We start from the raw sequence: 21,965 nt of genomic DNA, 5'->3' as shown, positions 1-21,965 counted from the left end.
CACACACACACACACACACACACACACACACACACACACACATCGGTTTCACTTTTCATTTAAATTTTTAACAAACTCATGCGCACATGTATATATAATATATTTATAGTGATCGAGCATTACGTAAATTATTTATCATTTACTTACCCCACTGAAGGTTTTAACATTATGAAGAGCGTTCTGCGCTGCCAAAGCCGCTTTTCTAGTGTAAAAGGTTACAAAGCAACATCCTGTAACAGAAAATTAATAATTTTGATTAGATTTTTTATTTGAATTAGATTTGAATTAGATTTAATTGACTGCTTAGCAAAAATTTTAATTGATCATTTCACTATGTAAAAATGCTAGCAGAATTTTTTTATGGTTAAACTTTTATTCGAAGATTAATTATTAGTATTGTCCTTTATCTATCAATTTATTTAAAAAAAAAAAAAATGTATTTCAGAGTTAAATTATTGATAGATGTAAAGATTTTCGTTTACATTGCGATTAAATTGACGCAAAACTTTCACAATGTGCTGTAAAAGAAAAGAGACAACAATGTTATCAAATCTCAACGCTACTTTCTGGCAGTAAGCGAAAAGTTCCGCACTTCGGGTCATCATACCCGATGTGGCTACCAACAAGAAACTATGATAGACACGAATGGTCGCAGAGTTCGTGCAATCGGTGACAGGTTCGATATGGAAGACGATCGGAGGGGAAAGAGGGAAGTCGACTCTCGGGGACCTCATCAAGTACCTTCCGTATCCCTCGGTTGTCGAGGCTGGACACTATCCAAGCTTCAACCGATCGATAGTTACGAGTTACCAAAAGTTCGATACGCCGTTCTATCACTAAAGGTCCTCGCCTCTTTCTCTACTGATTACTCGATTTCTGTCCTTCTTTGGTCTTTAAATCATCCCAGATGAATCATTAGTTTATTTATAGACGAAATAAGAATTCTGCATCGAACAGAAATAAAAAAAATAGATACTGTAACTGAACATTGGGTAACGTCTCAATAATACATAAATTTATAATTAGATCTCATGAAGTTAATAGAGAAATCAAATGGAACAAAAATTTTTTTAAACCAAGACACTTGTCAGTTTATTCAGTTTTAATTTTAAAAATTAATGAAAGTAAAAAATTGTCGAACTACGAAAAAATGTATATAATCCAATAATAAAGAAATCTATAATAAAAGGTATATCAATTTTAATTGTATTACGGATAAATGTACAAATCGAAAAACTGCAAAAGTAAGTATCTGCGAAGATTTCTAAAACTAAAAACATCTGAAATTTTCTTAATAACTGTCAGCACGTAAGAAGTTTCGTAAGACCGTAAATTATATTAATTGTATTTGGGTTTTCCAAATATATTAAAATGTGTCTAAGACTCTTTTTGTAAAGTAGTAAGTATTAAGGATAATTAAGATATCGCAAAGTTAATGGCATCGCAAGTTAATAACGGTCACGTTCAATTAACAGGTTTCCTATTTACGGTGTATACGAAATTATGATAAACCTACAACGCGGCATTGAGCATAGAGGGCGTAATTATAATGCGATCGCGGTAATAGTTTCGGTAACAAGCCTTCCAATTACTCGAGGAAATCCCGATATTCCGCAATGTTTTGTTTGGTAACGTGATATTCAATATCGCATTGAATAACGCATGGTACCGCGTTGAATGCATAATTGCGAATCGTGCAACCCGATACATAACGGAATGGTCTGGAATGTTAGAACCAACGTATTAAGTTTGTCTAATCAAAAAAGGAGTCTTGCTTCAACCACAGTTGCATGTAATACTTCATTTCAAACCCCCATGTAACTCGAGATATACAGACTGAATCTTTGCTAAGGGGAATTAGCGGAATAATTTTTCCAAGAGAGAGAATTAAAGAAGATAAAAATAAACGGAAACAAATCAAATATATGAAATTAATTTTCTTGTATGTCTTGTATTTGATTCTTTATGATATAAATTAATCAATTAGATATGTGCGTGATAAACATTAAACAAATTGACAAAAATTAATCTCTTATGTCATTAAAGGTATTCCCAGTTTAGGGATTTTCAGAAATCGAGGTTGTTTTATTTCAAATAAAGTTTCTCGCATGCCTTCCATGCACGAAAGCGAAGGAAGTGACATTCTTAACATGTTGCCAGCAAGCTTCCGTAAATTACAGCATGAAGACGCAGCCGGGAGTCGGGAAATTATGTTCCGGCGAGTAAGTAATCTTAAGGCATCATCGCTTCATAGACCTTTAAATCACCGCCTGCAAACTGCCCCCACGCATCCTTTCGCCGTCCATCGACCGGACCGTTGTAATGGCTGTGTCTACAAATGACCTCGTTCGTCTAGGTGCTAACGTCAATCCACGTCTGCTTCCACGTTATCACTGCCGAGTTATTTCGTCCCTTTTCGCAATCGATTTTGAAAATATATGTAGAAGATGTCTTTCGATTATTAAAACTATCGATCATTAGGAAATGTGATGACGTGCGTTATACATTTATAATTTATTTAAATTGTGACCATATTCATGAATACTATTTTATAATTATTAACATTTTCTAATTGTATTTAATAATTTTTTCAATTAGATAGTTTGAATTATTTCAGAATTTTAGTTTTAATTTAAATTGATTGTCACAGTGATGACCATGCTAGATAAGAAAAGCTATAAATATTTTTGATTCGTAATTAACAAATAAAATAAAATTATAGCAATGTGCAAAATAAAAAATGAAATAATTTCAATAATTTGCCAGAGTCAACGCACGCGTGAGATACAATGTAATTGTCGCGATTATTTCACACGCGTCGTATGCGAATTGAGATTAATAATTAATAAGTAAATTATTAAGCTATCCACGGTAGCGCGCCCGGTATTCCCAAGTGTATCCGTAACATAGTTCAAATGGCGATAGTTTCTACAACTGTGTCCAGTCGCAAACCAGTGTAATTTCCTGAATTAGTTTAAACGGCATGTTTTATTCAAAGTAACTGCTTTGTTGGGTCATTTTACAGAATAAGACTTCGTCAAAGCAAGCGATGTTGTTAAATCAGAACATTATTTTAATATCTCGTAATAATACATAATAAATAATAACGAAATGATATTCGCAACGCACTTTTATCAGACATTTTCATGATGAATACGTACTGAAGTGACTATAATTTATAATATATCGACATTTTTAAAAATTAATGAGACTATTCGCTACTCTCCAGTTGCAGAAAGCTTACTCGTAATTATCAGAGAATATAGTAAAATCGAGGAGAAAATTAAAGACCTCGGAACTAGGTCACAAACAAAATATACAATACCATATATATATTAATACGAAATATGCGATACAAATAGCCACACGTTTAATGTCAACCACGTATGCGCAAATCGAAGAGAATTATTCATAGGGTTGAACAAAATAATCATTGTTAGGAGATTTAATGCTAATGCCAACACGATATAGATTGTAAACCAATGCGTCGAATTATTAACCAATTTATACGTTAATTCTCCGTTGTTCTCTCCCTTCAACGCCAAGGATAACTCACAATAGCGCCCGAATCATGCCGAAGAGGAAAATTAGCTTAAGTTTTAAATTGAAACACGACATAATTTTTTTCCGTTTCTCGTGATTATGATTCGCGGCTAGAAACTATCTTAAGATACAACGGAAACAACATCGAGAGATAAAACATAACTTAAGATCCTTTCAATTCGCGTAAACGAACGAATCGTCAGCATTATAAACGAGGAACAAATTTAATTTGCGCCTCGAATTACGCCGTCTGCAAAAATCACGGTGAGCGCAAACGAACGAACGAACTAATGGGGATACCTACCATTAGGAATTCCCAATTCACGCCGTAATTATCGCTAATTGGACTCCGGATTATACTCGCGCGACACTCGTCGTGTGAAATGCTCGAGTCGTTCGAGACGCGAATTATGTATGCCCCATACGTAGGTATTTCTGAAAGCTACGAAGGACATTGTGGTGCCGAAAGGCTGCACGGGATATGAAGAATTGTGAAGGGAGAGTCAGTTTTTTATATCCAAAATAATCGTTCGCACAATAAAAATTTAAAATAGCTATTTGAAATATCCAATAAAAAGAATAAATAATAAATTAAATCTTTTGATTGAAATTTAAAAAAATTTTCTCGAAAGTACGAGAACGTATTTTTTTTTATTGTAAACTAGAAAGAAGGTATGAGATGCACCATATGGTCGATTGATCGTCGGTAGCCGGAAACCTACCCTACCTCTCCCATGAGCTCGTGGCTAATACCTCGATGCCAATGCGTGATTAGTGTCCGCGGGGAAATCTACCGCGGACATGTTTGAGAGCTAATGCTCGTTTCTGCCTCAGAACTCCCGTGTGCTTTTCCGCGCCCAATACGAATACAACTAATTTCAACGCGATCCGAATCAATAGCACTTCTCTAAAATTTTCGATGGTCTGCATTGCGAGTATTTCCAATTATAGTACAATTCCTGCATTCTCATCAATAGTACCGGCTGCTTTCAAAACTTTTTATTTCAGTCCCAGAACAAACTGGATTTCTTTGTGAAGATGCGGAACATGGGATCGTCTGATGATACTGACTAGTGATATCTGCCGTTTTTTCGATGGGATGCTACGAGGTAAGAAAAGCACCAGACGAAGCGCTGAATCAGTGAATTACGATGCTATGTTCCGCGGTCTCCGCGTAAGTCATGGCAGCGGGAATAAATTAGAACAGCCACTGTATTCCCTTTAAAATGATGGAAATACTTAGACTGCGAGGAATAATTTTATAAAACCTCGGAAGATGTAAAAAATTTTACATTTTAAGAGGAAGGACCATGATCACGAATTAACTTTTTTCTTTATTTAAATAAGTCTTCTATTATGAGAAAAAGAGCTATTGAATTGAATTTATCAATTATTGCAGACTTATTATTGTTTCTATAGATAAATTAACTCCAATTTTCAAAAATAAGAACAACTATAACGCACTGTGTTGGTTACCGAGAAATAAGTTAACAGTCAATTTGATCTAAATGAAACGCATACTCTTTCTATCATAGCCTTCAGTTGGCAGCAGTCAGGAATAAAAAGAGAATGATAAAACTTTTGTTAAAGAAATATGTTTCAATATGACAAAGTATATGTTTTTAAATAAAGAATTCGACAGATAAAATAAGCGGAGTAATACTTCTCTCTCTTTCTCTCAAATGTTTTTCACGTATGTACATAACGATTATGTGCAAAATAAAACTAATCTTTTCATTTGACACTTAATAATTTCAGTTAGAAATAATGTTATTTAAGTTTAAACATAAGTCATGTATCATAATCTACATAGAATGATTACTATAGGGCAAAATACTTAATGACTACTTACCATAGATACATAAATGTAGAAGGATAATAAAGAATGGATAGCAAAGTATAAGGAATAGGAATGGTATAGCAAAATATAAGTTCTTGTATTTTTTCTGTTCAATTTGATATCTTGTAGGTATATACCACCTCGTTGGAATATACGGTATTTTTAGCAGGCGGGATTTATGCCCAAACCACACAAAGTACGTAAATCGGATTTAGTGCATTAAATGCAATAAATGAGTTAAATGAAAATGCATAATACTTATACATATATGCAAAAGATTAGAATTATTATCTATTACTTGCTGCATATATTTATCATCCTTATTCTTTAATAAAGTTTTGTAAATACATTTTATATGTTATTTTATTTCTAAGCATAAAGCATTATTCGTACATTTTTCATGAGCCGTACATTATACTCCTATGAAATATACGGTAAAAATGCAAAGATCTTAAAAAGTTTCTTTAAATAGAAAAAAATATTACATCTTTCTATTATTTATTGATATAATATATTTATCTTAAACAATACTTAATAAATTAAGTTTTTAGTAGGTTTTTAATAGGTGCATCATATATACCAAAGTTACCCTATAATTTATGCTATTATCAAATTGTTATGCACTTTATGAAGCATTTAATAAAATTAAGATAAAATATAAGCAATTTCAAAAAATCATTTGTGTATTAATTATTTTTCAAATAGTTTTAATTAATATTCTAATAATATCCTATAATATACGATAAATCCTAATATAATGGATGTGGAGATTTAATGTCAAATAGTGGAATTTGGATAAAACTTTTCTACTATGGTTACTCGGTAGAAATAAGTTTTATCGATAAAATGTGCGGTTTATAATACGCAAAGTATTTTCAGCGCACATACCTGTGCTCAGAAATAAAGACGGAGTCATGTTACCCAAAGAACATTCGCATTCGCGTTATGCGCGGAATTTATCCACGCGTTCCGAGATAAAATACAAAGACTTTTAAATATTTTTGCTCATGCATTTGTTACACAATTTGATAACACAGTTTGAATAAAGTTATGGAATTGGGTCACGGATTTGTTCAAAGTGGAGTATGTACATAAAATGACCGATCGCGATAAAGAGGGCTGCAACGATTTATTCAAGTTCTAATTAAAAAAGTTCAATTGACAGTTTAACAACAAAATATTACAGCACAAACATTATTTAAGTGAAGTATTTTAATATTTTAGTCGAAAACAGTCTAAGGAAACATATTATGATTTAAAGAGATTTTTGAAAATTTGTTAAATTGTTAAAATTTAATAGTAAATTCAATAAAAAAATTGTACCTCAATGTGAGATAAATATAGCATATTTTCTAAAGATATATATAGTACATTCAGTATTGTTTGAATATTCTTAGAAAAATGATATATGGTGGTACTCAGATTACAATTTAACATTAAAAAAATATCTTTTGATTGAAAGTTGTTGAAATGGATATTTTACGCATCAAGTACCGAACATGATGAATTTCATGTTCGGTACTTGATGTTACTGTCCGAGACTCAGCTCGCCTACCAGTATGCGTAAATCGGGTTTAACGAAGGAAGATAAGACTGAATTATATCCATGGTTATCTCATGGCCACGTCGTACATAATGCTTGACCTTTGATATCAAGTGGGCGTCGCTGTGAGGTGCAAACAGCATCACCGATACTCTGTTAGACTTAGGTGTGTGGGTGCGCAAGAGTGTGCACCCCAAGCTGCACTGCTACCTTTGACCGATCAAGCAACGTAAATTCTATGATTAGACCGAGAACAAAGCTGAATTTCTAAGGAACTCAGCTCGATCACAATCAACTGCAGCTGCGTCGAAACGATCGATTTCAGATCGAAGAGAGAGATCCCTTTGCGATACAAACCTTTCGATTCAAAATACCTCTCCCATGCACTCCTCTACGAGAGGGATTCTTAGATTTGATTTGAAATAAAGATCAAACGGAGAGATGTTGCTAAGATATTTCTCATGGTGATCAACATTTGTATATGTATATAAAATTGCCCTGTGTCCCAGTATTAAACAATTTTTATAAATATTTTGATAATTTATGTGTGTGTGTGTGTGTGTGTGTTTCAATTTATATACTTCGTAATTGAATTGTTATCTTGTATTGTGTAAGTTATTTTAATTATTAAGTTTAATGATTCGTGTTATAAATATAATGTATCATTATTAATTATGAGTAAAATTGCAACATAGAATTACAGCGTAAATTATTTTTGATAAATAGCACAAATGACAAAAGATATTTATAGTAAATTTATTCTCGCTACATTTCGTGTTATTGAAATCAATGACAATTCAAGTAAAAAATGTTGAGTTGACTTATGATTGTCTTCATTCGTAAATCTCGGGAAGAATAAAACATACCATCACTCACGTACTGATTTCGCATTCGATAAAACTTCTTTGTCTACTGCACATTGGTTTCCGGATTTCCAGTGCTAAAGGGAAAGGGATAGTTTGCCAAGATCGGCATCAATTTGCGATAGTCTTTAAGGATCGAGGTTTCGATAAAATCTAGTCCTTGTATTGTCGGTCATGATGGCTATCTGACCAAGAGGAACGGCTCGGTGGTGGAAATAGCGTAACCGAGAACTACATAAGAAAACGACGATGTCGGTAGATAGGACGAGCATCATTGTGACAAATCCGAGATCTGCGATTTCTCAGCAATCCTAGAGATGCAATCGCGAGCAATGCAACCAAATTGCAACTTAGACAAGAATACTTTCGACAGAATTTTACACGGTATCCTTGATGGATACATATATCTTCACAAGCTTAATAAAATAAAAAAATTACGGGTAAATAAAATAACAAACAAAAATATCGGAAATTTTCTGACAACTCATCTTTTGGATAAATAATAACGCATTAATTAGGTCAGCGAGAATTAATATTAAAACTACTGTGCACAGAAAATTATTTTCTTATATCTACTATTTAAAATATAGTCATAAACACACACACATACACACACATACACACACAGCACACACACACACACACACACACACACACACACATAAATAAGTAATTGTATAATAGGTATTTTGAATTATGATCTTCTAAAATATATATGAATACACAATTTGAAAATATATACATGATTTTATTATAGTTATACTTTATAAATTTAATTTAACAAATGCTTTATAATTTAATATTCAAATATTAAATGAAATGTAAATGTTATTTACATTAATTTCTAATTTCGTTAATTTCAAAAACTTTTGTTGCATATACTATGTAAATTTTCGCGATAATTATGTGGAATTTTTTAAAGACATAGTTATTTCTTTAAATATATCTGCATAAGGGCTACAGTATTATTTAATGTTGATTGCACTCTTTTAAATAAACGAAGATTTCCAATGTATTTCAGATTACATCTTGTCTCGTTAGCAGTGTGCCAGTTGCGCTCTGATGGTGCAAAATCGGGCGAATTGAGGCAATCAGGTGCGTCACGTGGGATTTTGCAGAGTCGTACGTGTGGAGGACACAACTCCCACGAGACTTTTTGTGTATCCGGTTTGTTCGAGAAACGTGAGGCTCTTTTTGCTACAAGATTACATACGCGCTGCAACGTGCAGAAATATATATATGTATATACACATATATATATTTATACATATATACATATACATATGTAGTGTGTGTGTGTGTATATCTAAGAATGTAGATAAATATATAAGGTGTGTTTTAAAGTTTCTCTCTATACATGTAGCGCGAAACAATAGCAAACCAAAGTTATGATATTTATCCAACGGGTGTATAATTAATTCACAAGCTTAATTGCTTGTAGAAATAACATAATGTACAATCGAGGAAGTGTTTGATTATAACAGAAATTAATTATTGCAAGCTCTTAATATCGTTTTCATTCAAAAATCGTTATCTTAAGATAGGATTTAGATCTGATATTGGAAATTGTAGATCTGTTATTATGTTTGTGATTTCTTAATCAATATTAATAAAATTATATTTATTATATTAGTAAATAAAAAATTTTTGTTAATGAAAGTTTATAAAACATTTCATTTATTCAAAGAAAGAGTGGTATATGCATCTATTTTATAAATGCAAGCATTTATTTTATGATATTTACGTATTATCTTCGATAACTATATGCATATTTAACATGCATGATCACGAGAAATATATTCATATTATAAATTCTTTTAACATAAAATATTGATAAAAGGGAAATGTAGCCGCAGTTACTATGCGGCGTTTCATCAGAAATGTCCGCTACCATGGTAACTAATTTAAAAGTACCCTATAGGTACTCGTATGTAAATTCTGGGTTCCCAATACGCATTTGTTGGCTGGATAGTATCGCAATATACTTTTATCTGTTCGTCATTGATATTCCAACCACGTAAAAGATGGCTTCCTCCCACGGGATAATATCCCTTGCAAGGATCCGCTTGCGGCGCTTTGTTCCGGCCGCTTTCCACTCTGTTTCCTTATACGATAGCCTGCTCCTGTCTATTCGTGCGCTTCGTCGTGCACAAATAGCAGGTCCAGCCTACAGCCGATAAGATTCCTATTTGTCGCTGGACTTATTGCGATAAACCGCTCGATCGTTTTGCCGTTCGAGCAATAAGTTCGCAATTGCCCGGAATCGATAACGCTTGATGTTGCCAATCTCGCACAATCAAATATCGGCTCGATAAGCCTCCGTACGATCGTTTCCGCAGATTCGTTTCTACAGACGCTCATTCTACAAACCATGTTTGGGACAAAGCAGAACAAAGTACGGTGCAGCGAGTGCTGAGAAATGGCTAGGAACGGTGCGGACATTTGAGAGTTTAATTTAGCGGCCAGCTCAGGATCTAGGAAATATGGCGGTCACAATTTTTCCCTGGCTTTTATCGGGATTTTTATTGCCGTTTGCAATATGTACCCTTATATACCCTTATTGATATCAACCTAAAAGTCTCTAAACTTCTATAGGGGACGGAAAATAAATCGATTTATCATGTTATTTCAATAAAAACAGTAATTAAAATTAATGTTGCAATTGATTATACAATTAAGCATTTACTACAATTATCATCTTTTATCTTTTCCTTTCCAGTCTTAATGATATTAATGTTTCTGAAAACGAGTGCTGTATGCCGAAGAATAATCAAAATCCTAATTCAGTACTCTAACGCAATTGATTGAATTATTTCCAAAACTAATCGATAGAGATACAAAGCCAATGCAGGTTCTGAAATAGTCAATAGAATATGTTTTTAAAGCGCAAAATTAAAAAAAAATGTGAAAAAAGAATAGATATTGTAAGCACTATATAAATAATTATTAGTTTAAAAATAACATCGATACTAACGTTTTCAAATTAGAGTAATTCAAATTATAAAGATTCGAGCGTTGCAACTAGCCTAATGATTTTCAGGAAGGGAGAGAGCACGTTTCGTAAGATACAGATATACCGGACTGATCCTAGAAAATCCCGTCGTGTTTCCTCTAATATACGCGCGCGTTTCGATTTCTGGACTACCGGGGAAATTAATGGCAAGACTCCCCACAATCAGTATAGCGAAGCGAATAATCCAAATTGCTAGCAGCCAGTTAGTTAGTCGGCGCTCCCACTAATCTTGATGATATTAATTCGTATGCGTGTGGACACGCGTACGTACATCCTTGTTGTAGCCTGCTGCAAGGATCCTGTGAGCAAGTAATGCGAGTAAGCGTTAAGGTGGACCTGCTGGTGGGGCCGTGTGATGATCAAGTGTACGGTATAATAAACGGATCTGTCGACGTCAACGCCAGAAGGGACCAGGAAGCAGGTGTCCCGTTCGTCCTGCGAGGTCGAGGATGGAGCGACTGAAGTTAAGATGTCCAAGATAACTGCACGTTAATCGCGTCTTTAATATTTCGTTACAAGATCGAGATAAAATAAAAAGAAACTATTAGATAAAAAATAGGTAGCACCGATATTTATTTTAAATAATGTTTAATAAAAATAAAGAAAATCGGCTTAATAAAAATCCTGTTACATGATTATCTTATTTAAAAAGGCTAAGCAATATAATGTGATATTTCTAATTATTTTACGTATATAGATATTCTAGAAATTTTTATCATTTTGAAAATGTTATAAAAAAAGACTGTGTCACTTTAAAATTATAATATATTAGAGTTGAACAAAATTACATTAAAATTCTATTTTAATGTAATCTTATTATACTAAAACAAGGTCATTTATATATAATAAAATTTCATAATAAAATTAGATCATAACTGGATTTCTTAAATGTAATTCTACGCTAGTACAATAATATATATAGTATAGAAAACGAATTATTAAATATTAAAGAAAATAAGCTCATTTATATCTGTTAAAAGATATTGTAAAGTTTTTTTGATAATTTAAATATTACAAGATAATCAATAAAATTATCGTTAAATTCGATAAGTTAAACAAATACACATAATATATATATATATATTAACCATAATGAGAAAGTTTATTTATGTCTTCTATTTTGCTTTAAATATATACATATACAAATGTGGTTTGATGTACATCGAAGCATTGCAAAATAATACACATGCATATTACGTTCTGCTTATTATTATATCTGCCGTAAAAGATAACGTATGAACCATTTATAGTATAATAAACGAATCAGTCACCGTCAACGCTGCAGAAGAGTGTCGAGAAACAGGTGTCCTGTCTACGATGTCGCGCGTAAATAAATGATGCTGTTCGTTCATTCTGGAGACCAAGTTTCGCAATATTTTCTTGACGCTACGTTTTAGGATAAGCAGCATTGTTTATAAAATCAATTGACTGTGAATTCTAAAGAATATCGTATTTATAATTTTAATGAAGATATCTTATGTCACATTGTGTTCATAATTGATGTATAATAAAAAAATCATAAGGAACAAAATATTAAAAAAATTAACAGTGATGAATAATAAAATGCCAAAATTAAAATCAAAGTATTAAATATTTTAAAAAATCAAGTAGAAAAACTGAATAACTTGTTAAAGATACAATTATTTTCGTTGTGAGCAATATATAAAATATATCGAAAATCCAGCATTTTATTTAAACATTCAAACTTGACATGTATCGCGATCGTATATTGAAGCGATTATCAGTAAAATTTTATATCATTTTTGCAACGTATTCAAAATTCTATTAATTTTTATCCTAAAACAATTATTTATTTCTGTGATATTACATGAATGATCTCGTCAATCAAATCATCAAATTGTGTAATAAATGCTTGAATCATGCAATCATATATGGTCAATTATATATTCTACGTATATTATGATACTAGGTACCTACATCTAAATCACGTATCCGCACACTCCAAGTAATAATTATCACTTAGAGATTGCATGGACAGAGACAAAGCTTAGATACATGCTGGATGTCTCGGCGCAGACATTTGTTATCCCACCTGTCACTTGACTCACGTCGCGACTCCTATCTGGCTCGTCTATCACCGGGATAGATATCTCGATTATGCTCCCTGAATGCAGCTCATGTATGCAGGTAGGTTTATGAGGCAAACGCGTACGTATGAATTTCGGTCATATTGTGTGCGAAAAATCAATGGATCTATTCTATTTCGAATCCGTCTCTACGCAAAGGGTATATATATATATATATAACTCTTGAAAAAGTTTATAACTCATTGTCACTTGATTCATTTATTTATTATAAACCGACAACTCTCAGAAAGTTGGAATTCGACCGAAGTGGAGTCCTGATTGTAATTAAAAAAAGATATTCCATGGATGATGAATTTAAAAATATGATAAATTTTTCTTTATAAAAAAATATTTTAACTTTCTGAAAGGCCGATTGCACTACTATAATATAATGACTTCCTATTAACCGATTATTTGGAACAAAATGCCACTACAGTAGATTCCCTCTAAACAATCTTTTAGGATGAAATACTATAGTATAGCTATTATAACGGCTCCTTTCTATATCTTGATTGCGTTTCAATATTCACTGCCAATGCTGAAAATTTATGGTGAACGTATACTACAAATTTGCATTGACAGTAAAAATCGGAACATAGCCGTAGATTATTAGGTAGTTCCTAATTGTTTTGGTCTATACTTATTTCATCGAAACAATGCTTGTGGTTTTTCAGTCGCATTCCGCGGTTAATCTTTCTTCTTAATTATCATTTTTAATAATTATATTATTATTTTTGTGATACAATATTATATTTTGTCACAAAATGAAGTAATATTGTATCGAAATAATAAGATAATTAATAAAAATATTATGTAATATAACAAATGTGACAATATATTCTACAAATTAATTTTGTAGCTTTTCGAGAAATTTCTCTACGGTCACTATTACTGCTTAATTACATACATATATACTCATCGTTTTCGTAGATATATGAGAATTGTAATCAAGATTAACGAAATTAGTTTCTAGGGCAGCATCATTTTCCATATTCTTCTCACTATATTCTCATTCTCGGAACGATAATTGTGCGCTTGGAATTTAACGCGAGAAAAGGAGATAGCGACTCCATATCCGAGTGCGCAATTGGTCGGCATCGAGAGAGGTCAGCCAGACGACGGATAAGCACCAATTATTAGAGTTACCAGGACGTGTATCGTTCGTTATCCGATTAAGGTGGCTGAAAAGAAATCCGATAGGAATCCGATGAGGCTCGCCGGTCGGAGGTAAAGCCATTACCGCTGCACAGCATCGAGAAACGTACGAACGTGGCTACTGGTGCAAGAATGTTTTAGTATTGGTACAGTAAAGTGCAATAATGGCGTTCAGTAGAAGCATTTTTAACATCCTGTCGAGTTTTTCTTCTAATGTCCAACATTATGATATACGTATGTTCAAGAAATTTAATACGCCTCTATATATATAATGATATATCCCTCACACCACAAAACGGTCAAAACAAACTCAAGCGGAAGATAGTTATTTATTTTGATAATATGACAGAAGAAGAAGAAAAAGATAATTGTTTATAAAAATTTTATTGTGTCAACTGAATATATTCCTATATGTGATATACCTATTTCTATAATTTTCCTATGAGAAGATGATAGTTATTAATTATTTTAAATTTTACGTAAAATGTTTAAATCATGTCAATAAATAATACGCTTTTACATTCACTTAGATTCACATTAAAATCTGTAGATATTGGCAGGTTTCGAATTTTTCCAACTCGTTGATCGTAAAATATAATGTGAAAAAACAATCACAAATACAATTAACTCGCTACTATCAAATAAATATTTAGTAACATCGTAATGATTTAATTATTGTATTTACATAGTTATATACGTATAAGTACATATAGCATTTATATCTTATAAATGGCATAATTAATCTGCGAATGAATATAGATATAGCGTCTTATGGTACGCCATAGCTAGATTACAGAGTATGCAAAACAGTAATACAGGGAAGTTGAGTTGGAAGCGTAACACGATTCAGCATACAAATTACACAAAGTACAGTCGTTAACTTGACAAATGTAAACGTTAATAACAACGTGCAAGTTTAAAAATATTCGATTTGACGTTATTCATTTTACGCGATTCAGATGAGATTATGATTTTATTCTCAAACGTGTAGGTATTAGAGAGTTTTTGCTGCAATATCGTTTATCCAGATACCGTGAACGCTAAGGACAGGTTATCTTCTTTTTAACAACTAATCAAGAAAAGAATAATACGACTTTAGCGTTCATCGTATCTGGATTCACGTTATTGCAAAAATTCTCTATTATCAATTATGTATTACGTAAGAATATCGTATATCTTATATATAGCATTTAAAGAATACAAAAAAGCTATCAATAGAAAAAGAATATAATAATTAAAAAAATAATAATTCTATTAATATAATAATTCAATAATTTTGATACTATTTTAAGCGTTATCAATCGCAGCATCTGCAAAAGTATACCTATAGCTCAGATTACATGCGCGTCCATGTAGGAACGCGCGCGGTGAAGTAAGTATACGATAACATTACACGTTGTATAATCGATTCACGCTCACAAAGCTTTCGCCGCAAAGCTTTGGGATAATTGCTTGCTAAAGTCCCGCTGCCGTTCGAGCGTGCTTCAGTTTCGATAGAACGACGTTAAGGGCACGTTTTCTATCGGTGAAATTTGTAGCCCACTTCCTTGCGTCTTCCGCTTTTGTGGTTCCGACGTTTTCCTACGTTCTGTGCTTTAAGCAACTTCCATCATACCGTACTGGCATCGAAAAGTCGCCTTGAGAAAAGCCGGTCGGAAAAGCAAAGCGCAGACAAGAGCGTGCTTTGCTTCTGATTCCTCTACAGCATCTAGTAGCATTGATTTCAGACCAGAAAGACGTTTATTGTTCGTTTCTTTCAGAGTTGGACAGATTGTGGATACCAAAAAATAAGGAAAATATTACAGAGGTAAAGATAACTTTATGTATACATTTTTTAGAGGACAAAAAGAATTTTAAGATAATTTTCAATGAATTTACAAAAAAGAATTAGTAAATATCAAATTATAAAAATTACCGTCTTTTAAATATTAAAATTGTTTTTTTACAACAATACATAATTGATCTAAGAATATAAATCATATCTCATCTAACGTTAACTAAATATTTTTTATTTTAGAATGAGTTTACTAATTTATGATTATTATGACGGTAATGTAATAAGATAGTGTATTTTGTTGAACCGTGATTCTGCACAATATTTATCTCTTAACACGTAACTTTCTTACGCTATGCCAGTTTAATTAGTGCGATGAATGGGCGAAATTTATTATAGCCGGAAATAGTGGGTTTAGGTAATTCAGTGTAACCTTGCGCTGAAAATGCGGCTAAGAGTTAAATAATTTATAACATTTGATATATTCCCTAATTATATTTTTTATTCAGATTTATTATCATATTATTATTTATTCAGATCTGTATTATTTTCATTTTTGCAACTATATTAATGATATGAATGAATTTGATATAAATTAATTTTCATGCGTATAATTTTTCAATTATCATACAGTTTTTTATACACTAAAATTTTTATATTTTCCATCAATATTAAAAAGGAGCATATAAGCTAATGCAAGATCTTTTTGTAAAAACAATATTTATGAAATTCGTTTCAACCTTTATCATATTTACTTTCTTTCAATTTTGAAAATAATTCTAGATTAAAAAAGTTAAATGTGCCTGTCCGATTAACAACATGCAACGTGATTCCTTAATGAACGTTTCAAGGTTTTCATGGCATTTCATAATTTTAAATAATCAGTCTTATGAAAGAGAAAAAACGACATTGAAGATCATCGCTTAAAAGTATAAAGACAGTCGGAGAAAGTGCGAATTCTCGTCAATGTTAATACAAAAGCAAAGAAGCTCGTGAGAAAATAGCGTTTATTTCATTTTAAAGAAAGAACGTGGGAAAAGAAAAGAAGAAAATAGAGAAAAGGGCGAATAAGGAGTGGTCGCTTTCTCTTTATTTTCCCTAAACGCAAAACCGCGCTAGTAAAAGAAAAGAAAGACGGTATTGTATAAATCGTAACCTTGCGTGAATGCGTGAAGGTCTTTGCAGCACGGTAGTAAAACGAGCCGAAAGAATACCCTCTCCCTTCAACCTTTAGATCGTATTCTTCTTTCCCGTTTCTTTTCTTTTCTTTTTACATTAGTCCTGTACCTCAACGATCCTAGAAGCATTGGTCCTTGAACTTGTAGAAATGGCAAATCGACAAATGTCTTTTCATACGTTTTGATATTTTTCAAGATATCACGAGAATGAATAAAATAATATTACAATTTTTTTTATTATTTATACATAAATTATATTACATTTATTAAATTTTGTTACTTTTCTTTTATGATGTATAGAATGTTTATTTAAAAAAAATATTACTTTTTCTCTGATAATTATACACACGGCTATATTGTATAAACTATCATTAATAATATTTTGTTAATAATATTTCAAATTTAGAAAATAGTTATTATTTCAAGCATCTTATGACAATACTGTGCACTTATCCCCCATTCCCGATGGTAAATGTAAGTAAGCAAAAAGATATCGGATTACACGACTAGACAGCTCGAGTGCTTCGGGTGTTTGCAGTAGCACCCCGAAGTGTGCCGACCGAAAAGCAAGGGCAAAATGGGCGAGGGTGGCCAAGCGGAAAAACGGAGGGAGCGAGCTGCCTCGCGAATTTGTTAGAAGCACATGCAGCGTGACTGTTTCACTTCACCCCTGAAACTTATTCCCAGAGGGAGGACCACGATGAAACGAGCAAACACCACGGGAAAGCCGCGGACGGTTATTGCGCTTTTCGGACGCGTTGCATTTATCAGCCTCAGGATAAACTTTTTATTTTCTCTTAATTCGTTGTACAAAAATAATTATTTTTGTTTTTACATTCCACAATTAAATTCTTTCTTAAAGTCAAGTTTTTAAATTGTCAATAGATTTTATAATAAAACATGAAAGGACAATAAAATTATATAGAAAATAATATAATAATACTTATAATTTTATGTAACATTGCACATTTAACCTGTATATATAATAATATGTCCATAAAATAGTTAAGTTAAAATTAAAAAAGTGTTTTTATTTTACTTCCTTTTAAAGTTATTTCAAACTTTCATACTTGATAGGCTAAAGATAAATTTAAAAAGAATAAAATTCTAAATCCTATTCCTACTAATTTTTCAAGTCTTCGCAATAATTGAAAAAATTATAGAGAACCTAGATAATAAAATTAAGTATACTACTAGATCATACGGGCAAAATGGTGTGCATCGCAAAAGTGCTGACGTTGCGTTCCTGAAGTAAAACTGCCATTTCTTTCGCGACCGTAGAGAATAACGAGCCTGCGAACGCAAAAAACAGTAAAGACACGGTAATGTCTGGGGTGGACCAAGAGCTGTGGAGATCTCGAGCAAAAGAGAGACAGGATCCTGCACAGGGAGAACGGTGGAGGAAGGACGGTAGAAAGATGTGCCGTGAAAGTGGCAGAAAGGCACAAAGGAAGAAAACTGGGCCGAGGGCACAAAGGGACGTGCAATCAGCTCGCTGCGGTTGACGAACGTGACTTTGGTTTCTTGCTTTTGATAGATAGGAAAGAGGAAACGATTTTTCTCTAACGAGATGTTACAGATTACAGATCCTTCATGATCTACAGAAAAATCTTACGCGTGAATAAGTTTAAAATTTAATAAGATTACGTGTACATAGTATATTCAGATTACCCAAAGAATTGCATTGTGTTGTTTGATGAATAGAAAATATAAACTATATCACGCTATATATGCAAATTTTAAAAGACAAATAATTAAATGGTTCCAAGAATTCATTTTGAGTTTTCATAACTTTATTTACAAAAATGAATAAACTGATTTAAGAATGTCAATGGACAATGCGACTTAAAAATGTTAAATATATATTTTATGTCAACATAATATAACAGTTATAAAAATTTGGAAACTAAACTTTTTTACGCATCTCGAATTATTCGAGACATACAACATTTTTGTCGAGCATAAAAAAATGTTCTAATGATAAATTCTCTTGCTTCCTTTTTAGAAAACTTTTTAAGAAGTATTTAAAAAGTATGTTTAAAAACATCATAGTTCTTTTCTCAATAAAATGTATTAATTTAAATTTACCGACACGAAATCCATCTTTTTTTATGATTCAATTTTCTCATTAATACTTGCAGTCTGTTCTCCATTGACTTTTAAAGCATTTATTTCAAATTCAAATTCAAATTTTTATAATGTGCAGTGCGATGGTGTAGTTTATATAGTTGGATATTAATATGATATGATTTCATTGTAACGGTTTTTACATTGGCGAACAATAATTACATTTTCTTATAATACGCATTATATATATTCTCTATTTTATAATTAAGCATCGACACCATTATATAATACATATGCTAACGCAGATAATAAAATTGTTTCAAAATCCATTTTGTATAAAATTTATTTTATAAAATTTTCTTTATTCACATATTTAATAACGAAATATATTTTTATAATTACCTATTTTATAAAAAAATATCTATTTCTCGGAAATTTTTATTTTTAATATTAAACTAATTCCCTCGTAATATTTCGATTTAAATTTCCTCGAAGAAAGGGTTTCGTACTTGCAAAAGAATACGATAACATGACGTAAGTTTTACGAAACCAGCCGGTACAAGATACATATGCAACATTTCGTTTTATGTCGCAGAAAGAAATTTTAGACGGTAAAGTTAGGTGCCTCATCCTGCGTATTACACGCTGGAAATGTAATCTCTCCTCATGTCATGAGTTTTGTAAGGATTCACAACAACCCCGTACACTTTTGTATCTATATACGCACATAAATGCTCGCACAAGTGTGTATGATGAGACGCAAGCGTTTTCGATTTATATACATGCTCGTGTGTGCGAATTCGTACATATATACAATATATTTCGTACAGCCTTTGGCTCGGAGCTATTCGAAAGCTTTATTCGAAGAGACTCGCTTTTAACCCGCCTAGGGAAACCCGACGCCAGAGAAGCACGATGGAATGTTGAAGCTCATATTACCGGCGCGTTTTCGATGCCAGTTTCGACGCAGTTGATCAGGAAAATGGAAAACGGATCCGATCACTCGTACAAGGTTACTGGGAGAAAATTTGAATTTTGAATTGCGGTAGAACCTCGTTGATGTTGCCGTAAATTTGCCGCCATTAGCGATAGCGAATGCATTAAATGAGGCTGTTACTGAATGTGATAATTATGCGGCGATAAATTTCATACGAGCGTGAACATCCATCTATTTATTTAGTATCTATTTATTTATACGTAGTTTTACTAGCTTTCTATTCTTTCCATTACAAAGAAAAATTATTAATTATAATAATAAATAAAGCTTTTTACAAAAATTGAACTAAAATCGAGCTAATAGACAGAGAACTTGTATGTTTAGTAATAAAGCTTTAAAAAGGTATACGAGTTCCTAAATCTGGAAAAGTCATATTATTAGAATCTGTAAATGGAAATTATTCATATATATATTTATTTTATGTGCATTCTGTTATGAGCGATCGTTAATATGGTACATGTAAATAAGAAGCAAATTCATATTTTAATTTTCTCGAGCAAATTTAATATTTAACCTGTTAATTAATTAGGCCAGTTGTCCGAGATTTTCAGTGGTACGATGGCAAATGATAATTGGATATGGACGGGATCCGCGTGAGTGAGCATTTGTTTTAAATTACTTGCCTTTCCGCGATGCATATTTAAATAACCCGCAGTCCGTATCATGTAGATTTGCGCTAATTTATATCATGACTGTTTCACATTAAAATAATTATATCGATTGGACAACGATCGGCAAGGTTGAATGACAATTAATAAATTGATTTTGACGTACGCTGTTATATTAATTTGTATATGAGCAAACGGATATGAACATATTTAAGCTTTTACCATAAAAATTCACTAGTAATTGTACGCGCGCATTAATATATTATTTAATTTAGCTCCATTCCACAATGAACAATTATAATTATACAAAAGCTATTTTTTGCATTTACACTTTTGTATAATCTGACTTTATTATTTCGCAAAATGAGATAATAAATTGCAATAATTCTATTAAATAGTTTTATGAAAATTGCCGACTTTGTATTTTAATATTATAATAATCTGAATCTAAAAATTTATAACAATTTCAATGTGCACTTTAATTAAAGATGTGCTTATATCCATTGTTTTATTATATTAAAATAATAATTTTGAAAATAATATACACATATAATCACATGTGCAAACAATATTTAAAAATTAACTGAAAATTGTTATCATGTGTATGTCGCGCCATTTCAATTAAAGGATCATCAAAACTTTATTCCATTACAGCGGTACTTGAGTTTTCGAGCTTTGGAGTCTCCGAAATGTCATAGATCATGTTAAGAGTGCAATTTAATTTTCTGTAGTATGTTAGTATTCGACAACTGCTGTTTTATTTATCGACTCTACATTTTTAACACGAACCTACGTTCTTTTTTATAAAGAAAAACACTTCTTCGCAGAAAAGAAGCAAAGAAGAAATACAAAGAGGCAGACAATAAGATTTTAGAAAGTAATAGGGATAAGAGCAATAGCTTCAGCAGGCTTCAAAAAGTAAGGAACCTAACTAATTGTTCTCATTTATATTACTTCCCAAAATCTTATTGTCACTTTTCATGTAACTTTGTCAACTTCTGCTTCTTTTCAAAATATCACTTTTAAACATTTTGCTAAGATATCGTTTCTTTTCAACCTTTGGTTCTTAATTTATTAAATTTTTATATGAGAAACATAAATTTTCATCAGTTATATGAGAAAGAGAGATAATCAAAAAGAGACTGGCTCAGCTGATGTATTAAAGCCGACTCTGAAAAATGAGAAGATGTGAAGTATTACATGAAAAAAAGTTGCAGAGCAAGATCCTTGTAATAAAGCAGAAACGCAGCGAATGGCAAACAAAATGCGTGAAAACAACGATGGATAACGCTTGCAA

The 21,965-nt window shown here is 32.0% G+C and overlaps 1 protein-coding gene across 1 annotated transcript in view; it reads right to left on the bottom strand.

Moving 5' to 3' along the window:
- The window catches only part of LOC108726391 (CUGBP Elav-like family member 2), a 512,320-nt gene that overhangs the window by 100,850 nt on the left and 389,505 nt on the right, over positions 1–21,965 (bottom strand). Inside the window, 1 exon segment of the mRNA XM_018453913.1 lies at positions 148–230. Within this exon segment, the coding sequence (XP_018309415.1) occupies positions 148–230 (83 nt within the window).

This window comes from Mycetomoellerius zeteki, unplaced genomic scaffold (assembly GCF_001594055.1).
Source record: "Mycetomoellerius zeteki isolate Tzet28-1 unplaced genomic scaffold, Tzet1.0 scaffold415, whole genome shotgun sequence".
In the NCBI taxonomy this organism is placed as follows: Eukaryota; Metazoa; Arthropoda; class Insecta; order Hymenoptera; family Formicidae; genus Mycetomoellerius; species Mycetomoellerius zeteki.
Note: the sequence above shows the minus strand (reverse complement) of the source record. Positions and strands in the feature narration are given on the sequence as shown.